Consider the following 18,160-nt stretch of genomic DNA (forward strand, 5'->3'; position numbering starts at 1 on the left):
AATCGGCACACGTGACGGGGCGAAGCTACGCGATGATGCGTAGAAGGGGGCGGAGCCAGAACGCCGCTCGTGCCTGGACCGAGCAGAAGGGGAGAAGACCGCACAGCGCAAGCGCATCTAAAAAAGCAAGAAGACAGCGAAATTAGACGGAGCCATGGAGACGTGGACGCTAGCAACGGAGCAGGTAAGTGAATAACTTCTGTATGGCTCATATTTAATGCACGATGTATGTTACAAAGTGCATTAATATGGCCATACAGAAGTGTATAACCCCACTTGCTTTCGCGAGACAACCCCTTTAAGTATAAATGGGGCTTCCCCACCAAGCTTCTTAACTCAAGAAATAGAGCCTCCTATGTTGCAGCATCTGTGGCCGATAGCTTGTCCCTTCCAAAGACATGGAATATTCCTGTGACCAAACCATACCCTCCTCTATCAAGCAGGTCCCCACTTCGTGTCACACAAGAGTGGTCCTCGGTTGGCAAAAAGGGTCTCTACTCTTAAAGGGGTTTTCCAGGAAGAATACTACTGATGACCTATCCTCATCACCTTAATGGCAGTGTTAATATTTTTTCACCTTTTCATGCATATTTATATTATGAAGCTATTCAAGATGTTTGGCTATGTTAATACCCCCAATTATTATTCACATTTCGTGCTGTATACACTGGTTGAGCGTTATTATATTGCTTGCTGGTTTTTTTTACTTGTTTCGCTGTTATTTTTGTTTCTTTTATCTTTTTGAGAGGTCTTTCCTCACTCTGTGTCCACCAACCTCAATTTGCTGTGAAGACATCACAATATCCCTATTTACTTAACACATTATGCCCATTACGGTTTCCTCCTTAGATGTTATGGGTGTGAACAGTTTAATTTGACATTTAGCCCTCAAATTACACAGTGATGTGTTTTTTGCTCAGAAAACATATTTTATAAGGGATTAACACCCTAAAGTCCCCCTATTTTTTTTTTTACTTCTGACCCTCATAGGAAAAAGGAGGAGCAACTTTGTATCATTCTCTGAGCAGAACTTGTACCTAGATTCCCTGAGTCATGTTATGATTCTAGTTTACGAGATTAACAACGCCTCTTTTACTTTAGTAAATGTATAATTTTCTCCTAAATCGCAAGCTAGATTCTTTACACATGTTCTGAAAGAAATTACTAAGATCCAAAAAGGCACTTTGATAATTGGTGGTAACTTTAACTCAGTCCTGGATCCATCTTTGGATTCCTCCTCCAGATTCAGATGACCCTCTTCTATTGTTCCGCTTTTAATAGAGGAACTACGTGATGCTTGGTGCTGTCGTCATGGTCCCAAGACATTATACCTTTCTATCTTAGCCTCATTATTCATATTCAATAATTGATTTGTTTTTCTTTCATGACAAGGGGTTGGGGGAGGTTTATATCGACTGAGATGGGAACCAATACCTGGTCTGATCATGCCCCAATATCCTTGTTATTACATGAGATGTTTCCTCATTCTCCTTCCTTTCCTAGGAGACTTAATGACTATATTCCCTTGCAGCCAGAATGCAAATCTATTCTGTAAATTGAGTTAGAAACATTTTTTTGCATTAATTCTTCTTTAGTTTCTAGTGTTTTTTCAGTGTGGAATGTCTACAAAGCTTAGACGAGAGGCTTATTTCTAAAATATTGCTCCAGGGCCAAAAGGAAGAGGGAAGAGGAGTTCACTCTCCTGATCTCTCAAGTCAACACCATTATCTCTAAATAAATTCAACGCTATGCCTCATAAAACTGAAGAGATATTTAATTTGCGTGCCAAGCTTCAGAGCCTATTGTGAAGGCATGATATATTACTTTTCAGAAATTGAACATGCAATTCTACGCTCATGATAACCATACTGGGCAGTTGCTGGCTAAACGGCTTAAGAGTCTTAAATCCAAGGAGAGAATTAGATTTCTTCTAGATTGTGGAGGGAATAAAATTACTCACCCTCAAGAAATTGCTAACGCAATTTATTTCTTGTCTCTTTATAACTTAAAAAAGACCGTCACCATCTTTTTGTACCCCTCTCTGAGGGCAGCATAAGGCAGTGCCTGATTACAGTGATGTCTATTGTATCTGTTCTGTAGTTTTGGAGAAACTTGCCTTTTATCAGTAGCAGCACATGCATAGAGGACTACTAAAAGTAGTCCTGGATATTTATGAGCTATAGCCTTGCTACTCCCTCCCTGCCCTTCAACCATTGATTGACTGCTCTCTGCTTATTACCGTTGTTAGCGCAATTTTCGCTATGCGATATACTGTGGGTGCCATATTAAATATGATTAATACAAGCCTTGGAAAAGCCAAAGACAAACACGCATTGTATTGTGTGTGTGAATCCAAGGACATCTGCTTTATTTTTGGCAGGTAAAAATTTATATAAGTTTCAAACACCGGCAGCTGAGACATCTGGGTACATTTACAACACTTTGTGTGCTGATAAGTCATTCTCATAGGAAGGTATTTTGGAGGTAGCTGTGAGCTCAATCACCAAGGAAGAGCTTCCCTTGAGCATACTCTATTCATTCTTGAGTTGCTGTCCAGAAGAAATACTTCCTGTTTCTCTCCAGTCATTCCCTGTCCTTTAACACAAAGCTATTCCTTTTTGCTATGCAGCCGTATATCGAGCCCTTGAGATGTCTTCTGCTGGTCAATAAACCAGTCTGTCCTGTTTTTGGACACAATACACTGCTCCTTCATTCTTGTGGGGCTCCCCTGCCAGTATTCACTCACAGCGCTGCTAGCCGCGCTGATCCCGGAACGCACTGTGATGTCAGTGTGCAGCTGGGATCCTCCTCCGATATCTCCTCTTAGGTTCCGCGAGAGCAGGGGGAGGAGTTGTCCGGCAGCACACTGACGTCACAGTGTGTGCTGGAATTATTGCCGAGCAGAAGAGGAGTGGAGCTTCCAGGAGGAGGAGAAGGGGGTAAGTATGTGAGTCTTGGGGGGGCGGAGCCGCTGTGAGGCGTCACTAATACACTGTGGGCTGCAGCCGCTGTGAGGTGTCAATAATACACTGGGGGCCGCTGTGGGGTGTCACTAATACAATGGGGTCCACTGTGGGGTGTCACTAATACACTGGGAGCCGCTGTGGGGTCTCCCTATTAAACTGGGGGCCGCTGTGGGGTCTCACTAATATACTGGGGGCCGCTGTGGGGTCTCACTAATATACTGGGGGCCGCTGTGGGGTCTCACTAATATACTGGGGGCCGCTGTGGGGTCTCACTAATATACTGGAGGCCGCTGTGGGGTCTCGCTAATATACTGAGGGCCGCTGTGGGGTCTCACTAATACACTGGCGGCCACTGTGGGTCTCACTAATATACTGGGGACCGCTGTGGGGTCTCACTATTATACTGGGAGCCGCTGTGGGGTTTCACTATTATACCTGCGGGGGGGAGGCTGGGTGTTAGTAATACCTGGGGGGTTGGTGTCGCTCTTATAGCTGGGGTGCTGTCACCATTATCGCTGGGGGGGTGTCACGATTATCGCTGGGGCTCGGGTCACTATTATCGTGGGGGGGGAATGTTTACATGTGGCGGAAATGGGCAGGGCTATTTCAAAATAGACAGCGTGCAGATTTTTACTACTGTTTAGATGTGGAAATGCTGAAGAATTTTCCACGGAAGTTTCCGCTGAGGACTTCTGCAGTATTTTCGCATCCAAAAAGCAGTCAAAATCCGCACGCTGCCTATTTTGAAGCGGCCCTGTCCTTTTTAGAACGACGGGGGTAAAATCATACGTCGTGATAAGCCCCGCCCCCTGAAGTGTTGGCAATTTGCGATAAATAAGTGTGTTTTGGGTTGCAGTTTGGGCACTTGGGCTCTAAAAGGTTCGCCATCACTGAACTAGGCAGTATGAAGGCCCATGATGTTAAGTTATTATTAGGAGAGCAATTCTGGACAAATGAAAAGCTGGTGGACTTCTTCACATAAAAAATGGGTCTTAATTGAGATGACTTCCTTGAGGGACTCCTCTGATCTCTCTTCTCGGGGTTAAATCTCCCTCTTTCAGCAACTGATATCCTTCCAAGCTTGCAAATTTTGGTCTCTGTCTGGCAGCATTTCGTCTCTGGTTCCGATCCCAGTCCTCCCTTTACGTTTTTGTCCCCTAAAAGGAGCAAAATATGTATATAAAACTATAGGCAACCAATTTAATTATTTTTTATTAAACTAGAGGGGAAAAAAAGGTGCTAAAAGAACAGAACTGAGTTTTTCTCATAGAACCGCACCTCCTCCTATTGCTGTTGTGGATACGCATTACCGTATAGTGGACAAGATGGTATAATAGATGGAGGAAGCACTTTTCTGCAGGGCTGAAATAACTTCTTTTGTACACAATATTTTACTTCTTTCTGCTTTAGCTTTATTTTTCTCAAGTTGTGTCTAATTTATTTTAATATTTACAAAGTTTGAAGACCAGTCATTTCCTGCTAATTTCAATTTTTCTTTTTCAAACAGGTGGCCAAGTGAAGGTGAAGGAACTAGACTGGCTTAAGAATCAATTGTGTAGAGGTAATTTTTTTTCTATCACAAATTGCCGAAACATTTTTATTGCATAATTCTTCACTGCAATTTTGCTAAAAGCTCCGTATGTAGGTGTTATTATCAGGCCGTGTAGTGTTAAAGCCTTACATTCAAACACTCCCTATTTCTTATATAATAAGTAATACTTCTGGACCTGCTAATACAACATTCTCTGCAGAGTCTGACCAATGTCTAATAACTGCTAACAATACAGATAGTCCCCGACTTGCGAACATTCGACTTACGAATTTCGCTAGATACGAACTATCTGTCGTGCACAGTATGATGTAATGCTATGGCATTACATCATACTGTGCAGGGACCGGGCAGGCTTCTATCAAGCCTGATAGAAGCCTGTCCGGTCAGATCGCGGTTGCTGGGCAGCCGGGGGCCTTCTGAAAGGCCCTAGGGCTGTCTATGCAGAGCGCCTAGCAAGCCGTGCGCTCGATAGGCACTCTGCATAGGCAGCCCTGGGGCCTTTCAGGAGGTCCCCGGCTGCCTAGCAACCACACAGCGTCCCGCGATCTCATCATGGGACGCTGTACGGGCCCCCTGAACGTCGGGTGCGGGCTGTTTATTACAGCGGGCACCCGGCGGCAGCAGTTCCGACGAGCCGCGCCGCTCGTCAGAACTGTTAACACTTTAAATACCGCTGTCAGAGCGGTATTTAAAGTGTTAACAGTTCCGACAAGCGCCACGGCTCGTCGGAACTGCTGCCGCCGGGTGCCCACTGTAAGAACAGCCGGCGCCCGACGTTGTATGGAGCGGGATCCACCCGCGATCCCCTCCATACAACCATTTGTTCGACTTGCGAACGGGCTCCCGGAACGGAACCTGTTCGCAAGTCGGGGACTAACTGTACAGTGGACCCCTTTGTACTCATGAGCTCATGAGCCTAGTGCTCAACCACCCCTGAACCATTGACCATCATCGGTTACTAATTTATTAATGATAATTAATTAGTAATGTTTTCATATTGTACTTTGTAGTTTATTTTGACCATGTAGGCAGTTTTTCACATGCTCTGATGTTTTTCTTTGTGGCATTGTTCGTTATTGTTATAAAATAAATTAATTTTTTTTCACACTTGTTTTATTCTTAACATTTGGAACAAAACTGTATATAATATTGCTGCCAAATTTAGATTTTCGAAATTAAATTTGGTTTAAACGTAATAAAAACCTCAAAATCTGACGTGATGCTGGACTTTTGAACACCACTATGTAAATATACTGTGTGTGCATAATAATATAAAATTACATGTGTGTTTGAGATTACCAGGAAGGTAGAATGAATTGTAAATTGTTTCTACTTCTAGATACCAAAATGACTGACCCCTTTATGGGGCTAAAAGAACAGTATAAGTCCAATGATTCATCAACTTACGGTGGCCTCAAGGTACAATATTTCCAACGTGCAATGACCTTTCTGAGGCCACTGTAAATTGAAACTAGATTCAACAAAGAAGGTCACCAATGGCAGAATAAAATAGGAGTGACTGCCATGGTTATCCAAATCACCCTCAATAATCCTCACAACCACCCTTCTCATCGCCTGTCTCTATGCAGCACTACTATCATGGCACCCACCCGCTACTCAGGATGTCCTGCCCCCACGATACTGGCAGGTTGAGCAGTGTATTTACATGCCGGCATCCTCCTCCCTGCCCGCTGGAGAGCATTATGACGTCACGCACGGGGAGGAGTGCTGGCATCTCGCTCACTTGCACCATAGTGAGGGGAGAAGAACTCTGTTCAGCATGCTGTGTAGACCGCTGGGCCAGGGAATGGGATAGAGGAGGCCCAAGTTGTGTGAACAGCTTTAATGGGAACTTTGTTCTCATTAATCTGTTATTGAAGGTCACAGATGGTCCAAATCTACTACACATGCACTTTGCAGGAAAATGCAGCCAATAACATGGGCATTTTACTGAAGTGCATGCACCGATTGGATTGGAAAAAAGACTCCTGCGCTCAGGGTGCCAAAGTACACCAAAGCACCAAACTAATATAAAGATGTAGAAGGCTTACTTCTGAAAAGGACTCCTATGTGTAGTCAATAAGTAGAGATAGTAAGGAAATCGTGAATCCTTAGTACTTATAGAAAATAAATATTTATTGACAAGCAATATAGAGTGCAACGCGTTTCAGAGCTAAAACTGCTCCTTTTTAAAGCACAACTACTAAGGATTCACGATTTCCTTACTATCTCCACTTATTGACTACACATAGAAGTCCTTGTAATGCCTTCTACATCTTTATATTAGTTTGGTGCTTTGGTGTACTTTGGCACCCTGATTGCAGGAGTGTTTTTTCTCGTCACTGTTAGTTTCTATCTGGGGCTCTCTTATTCCCTAGAATCTCTCCTTGCATTAGCTGTCCAAGGATGTCCCTTGGGACAGGGTGTCACCCACCACCAGCAACTGCGTAAACAATTCTTGTAGGCTTTTCCCCTTGAGGAACTGGCTGCAATCAATCTAGCCCTATCCACAGTGGCGCTGTCCTAACCAACCTTTTGACATGTTCATTACTGCTCTTTCCACTTGCCAGGATTAGCTGCTCCTTTGGGCACTGGTGAGGATGGCTCCATTTTATTTTTCTGGCCACTGTACGAAATATACAGGTCATAGAAGAAGCTCTTGTCCTCCTACATGGAAAGTTATTTACGGCTCCCAGGCGCATTTTCTTTTATCTTCATTTTATATTACTTTTGGTTGACAGTTTGGGGGCTTCAAAACGAATTACCAGTTTTTCATAGAGTTACAGTAGTCATCCCAGATCCCATTAATACTGTATGTTGAGGGACCGCTCTATGAAGATGTCATATTTTCACACACTACCTCCTAATTTCTGTTGATCTTTAACACATCTTGTTTTGTTTTCTTTTATCCTTGCTTCAGTCACTTGTTTTTGTGTGCATTCAATTCTCCAGCCTCTCCTTGCTGCTAATATTTCTCTTTGCCTCAGTTGTATTAAATGTACACCCACATAAAGCAGAAAGGTTCCCAGGAAATGAGAGAGATGACTCGGAGTGCAAACAGCAGGTAGCACAAGCTTCACAGCTACAAGCCACATTACAAATCAGCATGGGCAGGAGATTGGAAAATACAAACAATGACTGATACTTGTGCAATTTACAGACCACAGTCAGGATAGTAAGACTGTAATTCTCTATGCTGAGCTTTCACAAAACTCAAAAGGGTGAGAAATAGAAATCATATTCAAGAAAAGTTGGGGGGGGGTGTCTGCAAAAATCAGATAAGTTATTGCATTAAGCAACACTGTTTGGAAACCATTTACAGTAAATACAACTGTGCAGCTTTGTTTATGAGGGAGGACTCTGCTGGCGCTGTTTGACAGGGACGCCTTACTGACACTATAAATTAAAGAGGAATTCCCATCTCAAACTATAATGATATATCCACAGGATATAGAAACTGAAAATTAATGATCGAAAAAGACCATATGCCCCAGCTAGTCTGCCCTTAGATTAATTCCTTTTAATTTCTCTCTTAGGATAGATCTATGCTTACGCCAGCCGTGCTTGATTTCATTTATTGGTCATTTTCCAACTGTTGTAAATGTGCTACTGATTCAGTAAACAATATTTCCTGATGTTACTTCGGATTTTACTCCTAACTTAATTCAGATTGAGCCCCCTTGTTCTAGTGTTTAGCTTCCTAATAAAACCACTGCCCTCCTGAAGCTTAAGGCTCATTTACACCCAAAATCACAGAGGTGAGGAAAAAGAAAAAACACATATTCACTGAAAAAGCCAAAAATACAATACCTGAAGGTCTGCAAAGCAGACACGGTCGCCATAGGCACGATCGCCATAAGGCAGGCACAATCGCCACCGGCACAATCGCCGTAGGGCAGGCGCAATGGCCTTAAAGGGGTTGTCCCGAGGCAGCAAGTGGGGGTATACACTTCTGCATGGCCATAATAATGCACTTTGTAATGTACATTGTGCATTAATTATGAGCCATACAGAAGTTATAAAAAGTTTTATACTTACCTGCTCCGTTGCTGGCGTCCTCGTCTCCATGGTGCCGACTAATTTTCGCCCTCCGATGGCCAAATTAGCCGCGCTTGCGCAGTCCGGGTCTTCTTCTTTTCTGAATGGGGCTCCGTGTAGCTCCGCCCCGTCACGTGCCGATTCCAGCCAATCAGGAGGCTGGAATCGGCAATGGACCGCACAGAAGCCCTGCGGTCCATGGAGACAGAGGATCCCGGCGGCCATCTTCAGCAGGTGAGTATGAAGACGCCGGACCGCCGGGATTCAGGTAAGCGCTGTGCGGGTTGTTTTTTTAACCCCTGCATCGGGGTTGTCTCGCGCCGAACGGGGGGGGGGGTTTAAAAAAAAAAAAATCCCGTTTCGGCGCGGGACAACCCCTTTAAGCCCTGAAGATATGTAGTCAGCCAGACAATAATGTGTGGAGGAGCAGCTTGTTCCTGGCAGGCTAATATGCAGTCACCCACTCAACCCAGCCCAGAATGGGGAGGAGTGACTGCATATACTAATAGCCTGCACATGTGAACGATACCAAAGATGTCAGCCATAGATGGGTGGTGACCCACCATACAGGATATCAACCCTAGCTGATATGACAGCGGGTTGCCCTGTATCTCCAAGGTGGGCCACACTGGCTGACATCTTGGGCTCCCCCACCAACTAGCAAACTACATACAAAGATACTAATGCATACTAATAAAATGCGGGTGTTGGTACTGCATTTTGGCCAAAACGCATAGGCTGACGGACCGCGTCGAGGTCACACCGCTTCCGTCAGTACCTACGCTAACTCATTCTGGGCTGGGTTGAGTGGGTGACTGCATATTAGCCTGCCAGGAACAAGCTGCTCCTCCACACATTATTGTCTGGCTGACTACATATCTTCAGGGCTTAAGGCCATTGCGCCTGCCCTACGGCGATTGTGCCGGTGGCGATTGTGCCTGCCTTATGGCGATTGTGCCTATGGCGACCGTGTCTGCTTTGCAGACCTTCAGGTATTGTATTTTTGGCTTTTTCAGTGAATATGTGTTTTTTCTTTTTCCTCACCTCTGTGATTTTATGTAATTTATTGTGAGTTAGCGTAGGTACTGACGGAAGCGGTGTGACCTCGACGCGGTCCGTCAGCCTATGCGTTTTGGCCAAAATGCAGTACCAACACCCGCATTTTATTAGTATGCATTAGTATCTTTGTATGTAGTTTGCTAGTTGGTGGGGGAGCCCAAGATGTCAGCCAGTGTGGCCCACCTTGGAGATACAGGGCAACCCGCTGTCATATCAGCTAGGGTTGATATCCTGTATGGTGGGTCACCACCCATCTGTGGCTGACATCTTTGGTATCGTTCACATGTGCAGGCTATTAGTATATGCAGTCACTCCTCCCCATTCTGGGCTGGGTTGAGTGGGTGACTGCATATTAGCCTGCCAGGAACAAGCTGCTCCTCCACACATTATTGTCTGGCTGACTACATATCTTCAGGGCTTAAGGCCATTGCGCCTGCCCTACGGCGATTGTGCCGGTGGCGATTGTGCCTGCCTTATGGCGATCGTGCCTATGGCGACCGTGTCTGCTTTGCAGACCTTCAGGTATTGTATTTTTGGCTTTTTCAGTGAATACTCATTTACACCCAAAGATGATCACTCAAAAGATGGCTTTTGAGCGATCATTGTGCATAAACTACTAATTGGTACTAATGCCTATTAGTACCAATTAGTAGCTTAAGCAATGTGTGTGAGCTGCGAGGAGCGGGTGGTCTGTTCTCTGAAAACATTCCATTTGTTCTGCTGCGGAGCTGACAACTGAGACAGTGTAATCAGCGCTCCCCGGGCAGAACACAGCGTACGGTCTTTCTTATTTGTGAGCGATGGATTTTTTGCCAAACTGAAAATCATAGTTCAGCAGAAAAGTGAAAAATGAGCACATTTACACACAAACGCTGATCGCTCAAAAGATGGCTTTTGAGCGAATTTTGAGCGGTAATTGTGTATGAAAGGGCCTTAACTTATACCTTTATAACATAATTAAAGATTTTGATCATGTCCCCCTTGTCTTCCTTCTTTCCTTCAGGCTATACAAATTAAGTCCTTCAGGTCTTTTCTGATAAGTTTTGTTCTTGAGACCTTTTCCATTTTTGTAGCCCGTCTTCGGATTTTTTTTTTGTGTCTTTCTGTAGATGAATTGAACACAGTGTTTCAGATGTGGTCTCACCAGAGCTCTATACAGTGGGATCACAATCTCCCACTTTCTACTGGTAATGCCTCTGCTGAGCATCCTACTTGTTTTCTTTGTTTCTTGCCCGCACTTAAACTCATTTTGAGGCTGTTAGAAATCAGAATCCCTGAATCATTCCCTTCTGAAGTATTAGATAATACAAAACAGCCAGTATGATACTCGGTCCAATGATTTCTCCCCAAGGGCATTATTTTACATTTGGAAACATTGAACTGCAGTTTCCATTGTTTTGACCATTTATCGTACAAGTTTAAATCTTTCGTCATGTTCAAGCCCCCCTAGGAGTATCAACCCTATTACACATTTTTGTGTAAACAACAAACATAGAGACCATACCTGTTAAACATTTTCCCGTGTAACTTAAGAACATATTAAAAAAAGAATAGGACCCAGGAAAAACCCTTGTGGTCACCACTTATAATCCATCCCTAATCAGAGTACACTTCATTAACAACACTTTGAGATCTATGTTTTAACTGATTGTGAATTCACTGGACTATCAAAGGATTAAGTCCAATTTTCAATAATTTATCTATAAGCTCCTTATGTGGAATGGTATCAAAGGCTTTACTGAAATCCAGATAGGCAATATCCACAGCACCAACTTCAGCCACATAGTCAAAAAATTCAATAAGATTAGTTTGACATCATCTGCCCTCAGCAAAGCTGTGCAGTTTGGGGTCCAACAGATTGTTGGTTTTTAGGTGATCAAATATCCTCTTTTTTAGGAGAGTTGCCATTAGTTTAGCTATGACAAATGTCAAGATAGCTGTTCTGTAGTTCCCAGCTTCTTCTCTGCTATGGATGTGTACAACATTGCTCATTCTACAGACATCAGGAACATGCATGTACGAGGGGCTGCTGATAAGTCTTTGGCTTTACCTAGAAAGAAACGAGATCGGAAGATGAAACTTTACATTTATTCCACTTACTCTCCACTGATGTCAACACACTTCTTACATTGGTATTCCAAGTTCTGTAAGCTTGCAAAAAGAAGGAGTTCGGTTGTTCCTCAAACGAGTCATTCGTAGCAGCCATGGCATCAGAAATGGTGGGAAATTTGGTACCCTTGAGGTGTTTCTTCTGGTTTGGAAACAGATGATAGTCGGAGGGAGCTAGATCTGGTGAATAAGGTGGTCAACCAACTGGAAGCCTAGCTCCACCAGTTTTGCCGTGGTTGCTTGTGCAGTGTGAGCAGAGGCGTTGTCTTGCAGGAACAAGATGCCTTTGGACAGCTTGCCGTGCCTTTTGGCCTTCAGAGCTGCCTTCAATTGGTCCAAAAGTTCAATGTAATACCTTGCACTGATGGTGGAACCATTTTGAAGGTAGTCCACTAGCAGCACGCCCTCCTCATCCCAGAACACAGACGCCATCACCTTAGTGGCAGATTTTTGCACCCTGAACTTCTTTGGGCAAGGAGAACCACTGTGCCTCCTCTCTTTTGACTGCTCCTTGGTTTCAGGGTCATACAAATAAATCCAGGTCTCATCAGTAGTGACCAGTCGATCCAGGAAGTTCTTATCAGTCCGGAAACGCTGACAAATGGACCGGGAAGTTTTCACTCGCATGCTTTTCTGATCTGTTGTCAAACATTTGGGGACCCACTTTGCAGATAGCTTCTTCATGTTTAAATGTTCATGGATAATGACAGAAACATGTTCACGAGAAATCCACAAGATGTCTGCTATTCCTTTAGCTGAAATTCGCCGATTTTCCAGTATGAGGTTGTGCACAGCATCCACGATCTCTGGAACAACAGCCTCTCTCAGTCGTCCAGGACGTTCCTCATCATTGGTGCTGAAGTGGCCTGTTTTACTTTTGGCAAACCAGTTCTTAACTGTAGAATATGAAGGGCATTGATCCCAAATGTCTGCGACATATCACCATGAATATCCTTCGCGGACTCTCCTTGCAGAAACAAGAATTTTATCACTCCTCTGCTCTCATTTGCTGGGAATATCGCCTTAGACTCCGCCATTTTGTTTACACACGTGCCTAGATCACTGTTGCCATAAGCTACAAACACAACATTTTGAAAACATATATTAGACACATAAGGCTTTCATGTGATGTAAAAAGAACACAAAGCCAAAGACGTATCAGCAGCCCCTCGTAGTATCTCAAAAGGTCCAATACTGCAGAGGATCCAAATAAAACGTCCGTCTTTATTTGAGATATTAAAAACGCAGCATGCGCAGGATTTAGCAACATGTTTCAGAAAAGATTTCCTTCATCATGGCATTCAATCATCTAAAAATTTGATATTTCTTAAATACATTCCTAGAAAGATCACATGCTAAGTAATAAATAGTATAACAAAATACATATAAAAATAAATATATCAATAATCAGTAGTATATCAAACTGAAAATAACATAAAATAAGCTTTCTTGACACCTTAATAAGAATATAGCTGGCAATTTACATACTGCCTCCACTGGTTATAAACCAGTCTAGAAAAACGAACAATAAACCTATTCTCTGACAATGTCAAAGTGCTCTCTGGCTTGAGATGAAGAGGATGCGAATACTGATATGGCCAGGGAGAGAGTCCTTTATATCGGAAATTCAGGCAGGGGGAATGGATGCTTGATTGACTCTGAAGAAAAGGTTAAAGACTCTGTGGGCATCAAACCCCAATCTTTGAGGCCAGAAAGTACAGAGTCCCAGTCAGGTTACAGCAGTTCATGGAGGTGGTAGTGAAGAACAGCTTCTCACTTCCTTATGAACAAACCACGAGGTAACTAGTAGAGGTCTAGGTGTGGTATAGGGCTGGGGCTTCTGGGGATAAAGCTGTTGACACTGTATTGAGTGAAGTGCCAATTACGTTGCTGTTTGATTCACCCATGATGTCTTTGTCAGCCATCGTAACTATCAACTTAGTTAACAAAGATCCTTGTGTGAACTTACTCAATTATCACACTAACGTAAGAGTTTATAAACTCGATAAAACATTTAATGTGGTATTCGTATTTCTGTATTGACTAAATGTCCTTTAGTGAGGAACTAAGAGAACATTTCTGGACCTCTTGACTTATCAAAGACCTCTAAAGCTAAAGATGCCTTGGAAAGTTGCTTAATGGTATGATGTGAACATAGAAGGCTATGTATGTAATGACATGGTAGTTACTATATCACTTGCATTGGCATATTTATAAGCTCTATTGGAGACTTCTATAGAGAAGAGTAGTCTGAATAAAAAGGTTAATTAATCATGTAATTTATCCTTCCTTTGTGTAAAATGGTTATAAAAGCCCTCTCTAACAAAGAAAGGTTGACCCCATTGCCATTCCCTTCTACGAGGCTAGGTTTTTGAATATGGTATTGCCTAAGATTGTCTATGTTCTACAGTGTTGACTATGTATTGATGAATAAATGCTGTCTGCTCTGGAGAAGACCTGTTTCCAGGACCATGAATTGCAGCGGATGTTGGTGGCATTTATTGTTGACTCTACTCTGGCGGTCTCAATGGTGGCGGGTAGTCCTCATCATCAGTACAAAGGGAGTGCAGGCCAAAATACTGTTTCATAACCTCATATAAGGTCAGAGTGGTCCAGGAGATGAGTCAGATCTTTTTCGTCTTTCCAATGTTGCAGAGTGGGAAATATGTGCATGAAAAGCATACCAAACCATGTCACCTCTAATTATCATTCTATTGTACCTTTTGTCACGAACTTGTCCTAATTCCTAAGTCTTGTGTCTGCAAGTCTTATTTAATTTCAATAATTTGATGCACCCATTGTATTTTGTTAGGTGATGTAGAATTAATAACCCTGAAATGTTGTAATTCCACTTGTACTGGCAGGCCCTAATTATGAAAATCTTCATAGAATTCTCTTATTGTCATGTACAATAAATTCTGAACCTCAATATGACAGATAAGATTTAAAATGTAGTGGGCTACTTCACTCTTTTTGGGAGCATATTTACCTGTAATTGTATATATAAAACTGTTGTAGAAAAGTTGCCATATTTCATGTACATTTATTATGTTCAGAGGCTCAATAAAGTCGTTCCTTTTTGTTTCATTTTTTGTCTATTTTTATGTGCGGAAATTGCCAAGTACTAAATTCTTCATGTATCCCTTTATCATTTTATCGCTCAGTGTTTGTTCACACTAGCAGTTTTTCAACTGATCCCGAATACTATCACATAAAGCTACAACTCATTATACAAAAGAATTATCCTTTAAGGGGAGTTCTGAGTTACATTTTTTTAGTAAAAGTCTGTTCTGCATGCAGTAAAATAACTAACCAACATATTCTCTTCCCGCTCTCGCTCCTTATCTCCACAGCCAGTTCATAGGACGTCACAGGCACTGCAGCCAATAACAGAGCTCAGCGCGATTGCTGAGCTCTGTTATTGGCTGAAGTGCAAGCTGTAAATAGAATAGCGGAGGACCAGGCAGAGGCATGGGACACAGCCCGAGCTTGGAGAGGTGAGTATATATCTATTTGTTGTTTTGCTGCATGCAGAACAGACTTTTACGAAAACATATAACTCGGAACACCCTTTTAGTACAGCTATCTATGGAGAAAAAAAAGTTATGATGCATGGAATGTGGCAATACATTTTTTTTTTTTACTAGAAAACATGTTTTTGTTGGGCAAGAATACTAAATCATAAAAACATACACATGAATGGTGTCACCATTAATTCTAACAGTATAATTACACTGGTCAATACTAAAATTGTTACTGACTTAAAAAGGTCCTAATCTGTAGTATCTTGGTGTGCTGAACACAAATGGGACAATGAAAATTTTGTATTGGCTCTTGTTTTCACGATGTTTCATATAGTTAATTTTTTGTGTTTCACTGTGTAAATTTATCCAGTAGGACTGTAACAAGCAGCTATTGAATTCCATTGAGTATAACAAGTACAGCTGGCACCTCTGTGGTGATTTGAAGGTAGTTGCCCTTTTAATGAGAATGCACCAGGAATATACAAAATACATGTGTTTCTAATGTTAGTGGGATATCCGAGCAAGGGCACTCCACTACTTGCAGAAGGAATTGACTCGCAGACAAAATGTCGTAGTTGGAGAGAAGAATATCCAGCACCCAGCTCTGGTCGAGGCTCACAAAATCTTGCTACCTACCACCCCATCACATCAAACTAGGTTTTATGAAGAACTTCGTGAAAGCCATGGACAGGGACTTCGCCAGCTTTCCGATACCTTCATGAAAAATTCCCTCGACTAGGCGATGCAAAGATTAAAGAGCTTTTGTGGCTCCTCAGATTCAAGAGCTCTTCAAAGACGGCCGGTTCAACAACTTGCTGCAGGGTGATGCGAAACAAGCATGGAATGCTTTTTGCCTAGTGTCTACAAACTTTCTCTGGAATGTTAGGGCAGAAAACTACAAGGAACTAGTACAAGACATGCTGATGCGGTATCAGAAACTTGGCTGCAATATGCCTCTAAAGATCCACTTCCTTCGTTCCCATCTGGATTTCTTTCCAGACAACTGTGGTTTGGTTAGTGACTAACATGGCCAACAGATATTGCAACAATGGAACATAGATACAAGGGGAAATGGCCCACTACCATGCTGGCTGCCTACTGCTGGACACTCCACAGAGATGCTCCCAAACTGCTGTACAAGAGACAGGCAAAAAGATCTAAGACGTAGTCTATGACTTGATTTTTTACAGGTATTAACCATAGGCCTATTACTATTGGTATGCATTTCGTGATATAAACAATTATTGCAGATTACAAAAAAAAATAGAGCCAATTTTGCATTTTGAATGCCATATTTGTGTTGAGCACATAAAAAGTGATAAGAAATAAATTTTATTTCAGTAACATGACTTTTGTAAAAATTTGTTGAGCAATGTAATCAGTCCTTTATATTGCATGGTGAGCAACATTAAAAAATAATCCATAAATCCAGAGCTTGCTGGGTCCCCTCCTCCACCCCACAAAAACAATTTAAAAAGTCAACCAATTAAATGTATGTAACTCCAAAAACACAACATGTCCTGCAAAAAAAAGCAATCCCTTTATAAAGCCACATCCATAGGAAAACTGTAATGGCTTTTTGAATACAATGATGAAAAACTAATGCTGAGTCCTGAAAGAATGAGCTGTGTCTCCCCAAGGAACCGTGCAAGTCTTGTCCATGGCCTATGTCTCGGTACTACAGCTCAAGTGATACTCAGGCTACAGTACCAAACCTTGTTTGCTTCAGTTATCTGCCATCAGTTGTAGATCTCTTACATTCATATGTGTATATTCGAGGACTTGTTGAAGTAAATGTTAGTGCATATGACAATTTTCACAGCTTCACTCTAGTGATTCATGCATTAGAAGGAACGACGTAGAGATGTGCGGCATCAAGTGAGAAGTAGTTGACAGGGAGACAATTATATTTTCAAACTTTTGATAGAGAAGAGCTATCCTCTTCTGTCTATATCATAAGGGCTACTTAGTAATTAGAATAAATTGAGTAGCTAGAATTGTAGACAATTATGGCTTATTTTTTAATGGTATTAGTGAACGTTAAGTACCAACTATTTTTACAATATTCAAGGGTAGAGGAACATATTCCTTGTTAACATGATAGTTCAGTAATATTAGAAGTGATGCAGCTGACAAATTTCAAAGCTTCACTGCAGGAATAGTCATAAAGGACACTTTCCCTAATCTATAGGGAACTGGCTTACATAGAGTTTGCTATTGCACACTACCAATTTGCATTGCAGATTTGGTTGCAAAGAAAAACTTGGTTAATGAAAGGGACGTTACACATTTTTGGGGTTTTGCCTTCTGCATCATTAAGTTTATTTTGCTACATTTTATTTATGTATGTATTTTTATTTTCCCCCTGCTTTTGTAATATGTGAATATTTTTAAAAATATTTTATGCATTATAATTACATTAATTTTGTTTGGAGCCAAGTCCTTCTTTTAATAAAAACACAACTGATCAGCAGGGGCCCCAGGTGACGGACCCCCCCATCAATCTGCTATAGTTTACAACTGGACAACCCCTTTAAATATGATCATGTGTTGTTATTATCACTGAGGACCTATAACGCGTTAGCAGCCTTGCTCTGTCTATGTAATGCGCTAATAAAGCTATGGATTTTATTCTGCATTGAGGACACTGGAATTTACCTTTCATATTGATTTGTGCAAAGTTTGTTGAAACAATAGTAATGGGGTAGGGGGGAGACGGTGCTTCCAGGAGTGACTAGGGCTGTGGTTGCAAATGCGCACTGTTACTCTATTCATTTTAATTGGACCATCTGAGTTCAAGTGCTTGACTATCTCCCTTGGTCTCATTGAAATGAGTGAAGCAGCAACAGACCCCCATTCTTGGCATTGGTGGGGTCCCAGCAGTCAGGTTCCCACCAATTAGTAATAATAAT

The 18,160-nt window shown here is 42.2% G+C and overlaps 1 protein-coding gene across 3 annotated transcripts in view; it reads left to right on the forward strand.

Moving 5' to 3' along the window:
- Positions 1–18,160, forward strand: part of METTL22 (methyltransferase 22, Kin17 lysine) — a 118,412-nt gene that overhangs the window by 76,376 nt on the left and 23,876 nt on the right. For all 3 annotated transcript variants that reach the window (XM_066576156.1, XM_066576157.1, XM_066576155.1), the window contains exon 7: positions 4,474–4,527. In XM_066576156.1, the coding sequence (XP_066432253.1) occupies positions 4,474–4,527 (54 nt within the window). The remainder of the gene's footprint in view (positions 1–4,473; positions 4,528–18,160) is intronic.

The sequence above is a fragment of the Eleutherodactylus coqui genome, chromosome 8, assembly GCF_035609145.1.
Source record: "Eleutherodactylus coqui strain aEleCoq1 chromosome 8, aEleCoq1.hap1, whole genome shotgun sequence".
Taxonomy (NCBI): Eukaryota; Metazoa; Chordata; class Amphibia; order Anura; family Eleutherodactylidae; genus Eleutherodactylus; species Eleutherodactylus coqui.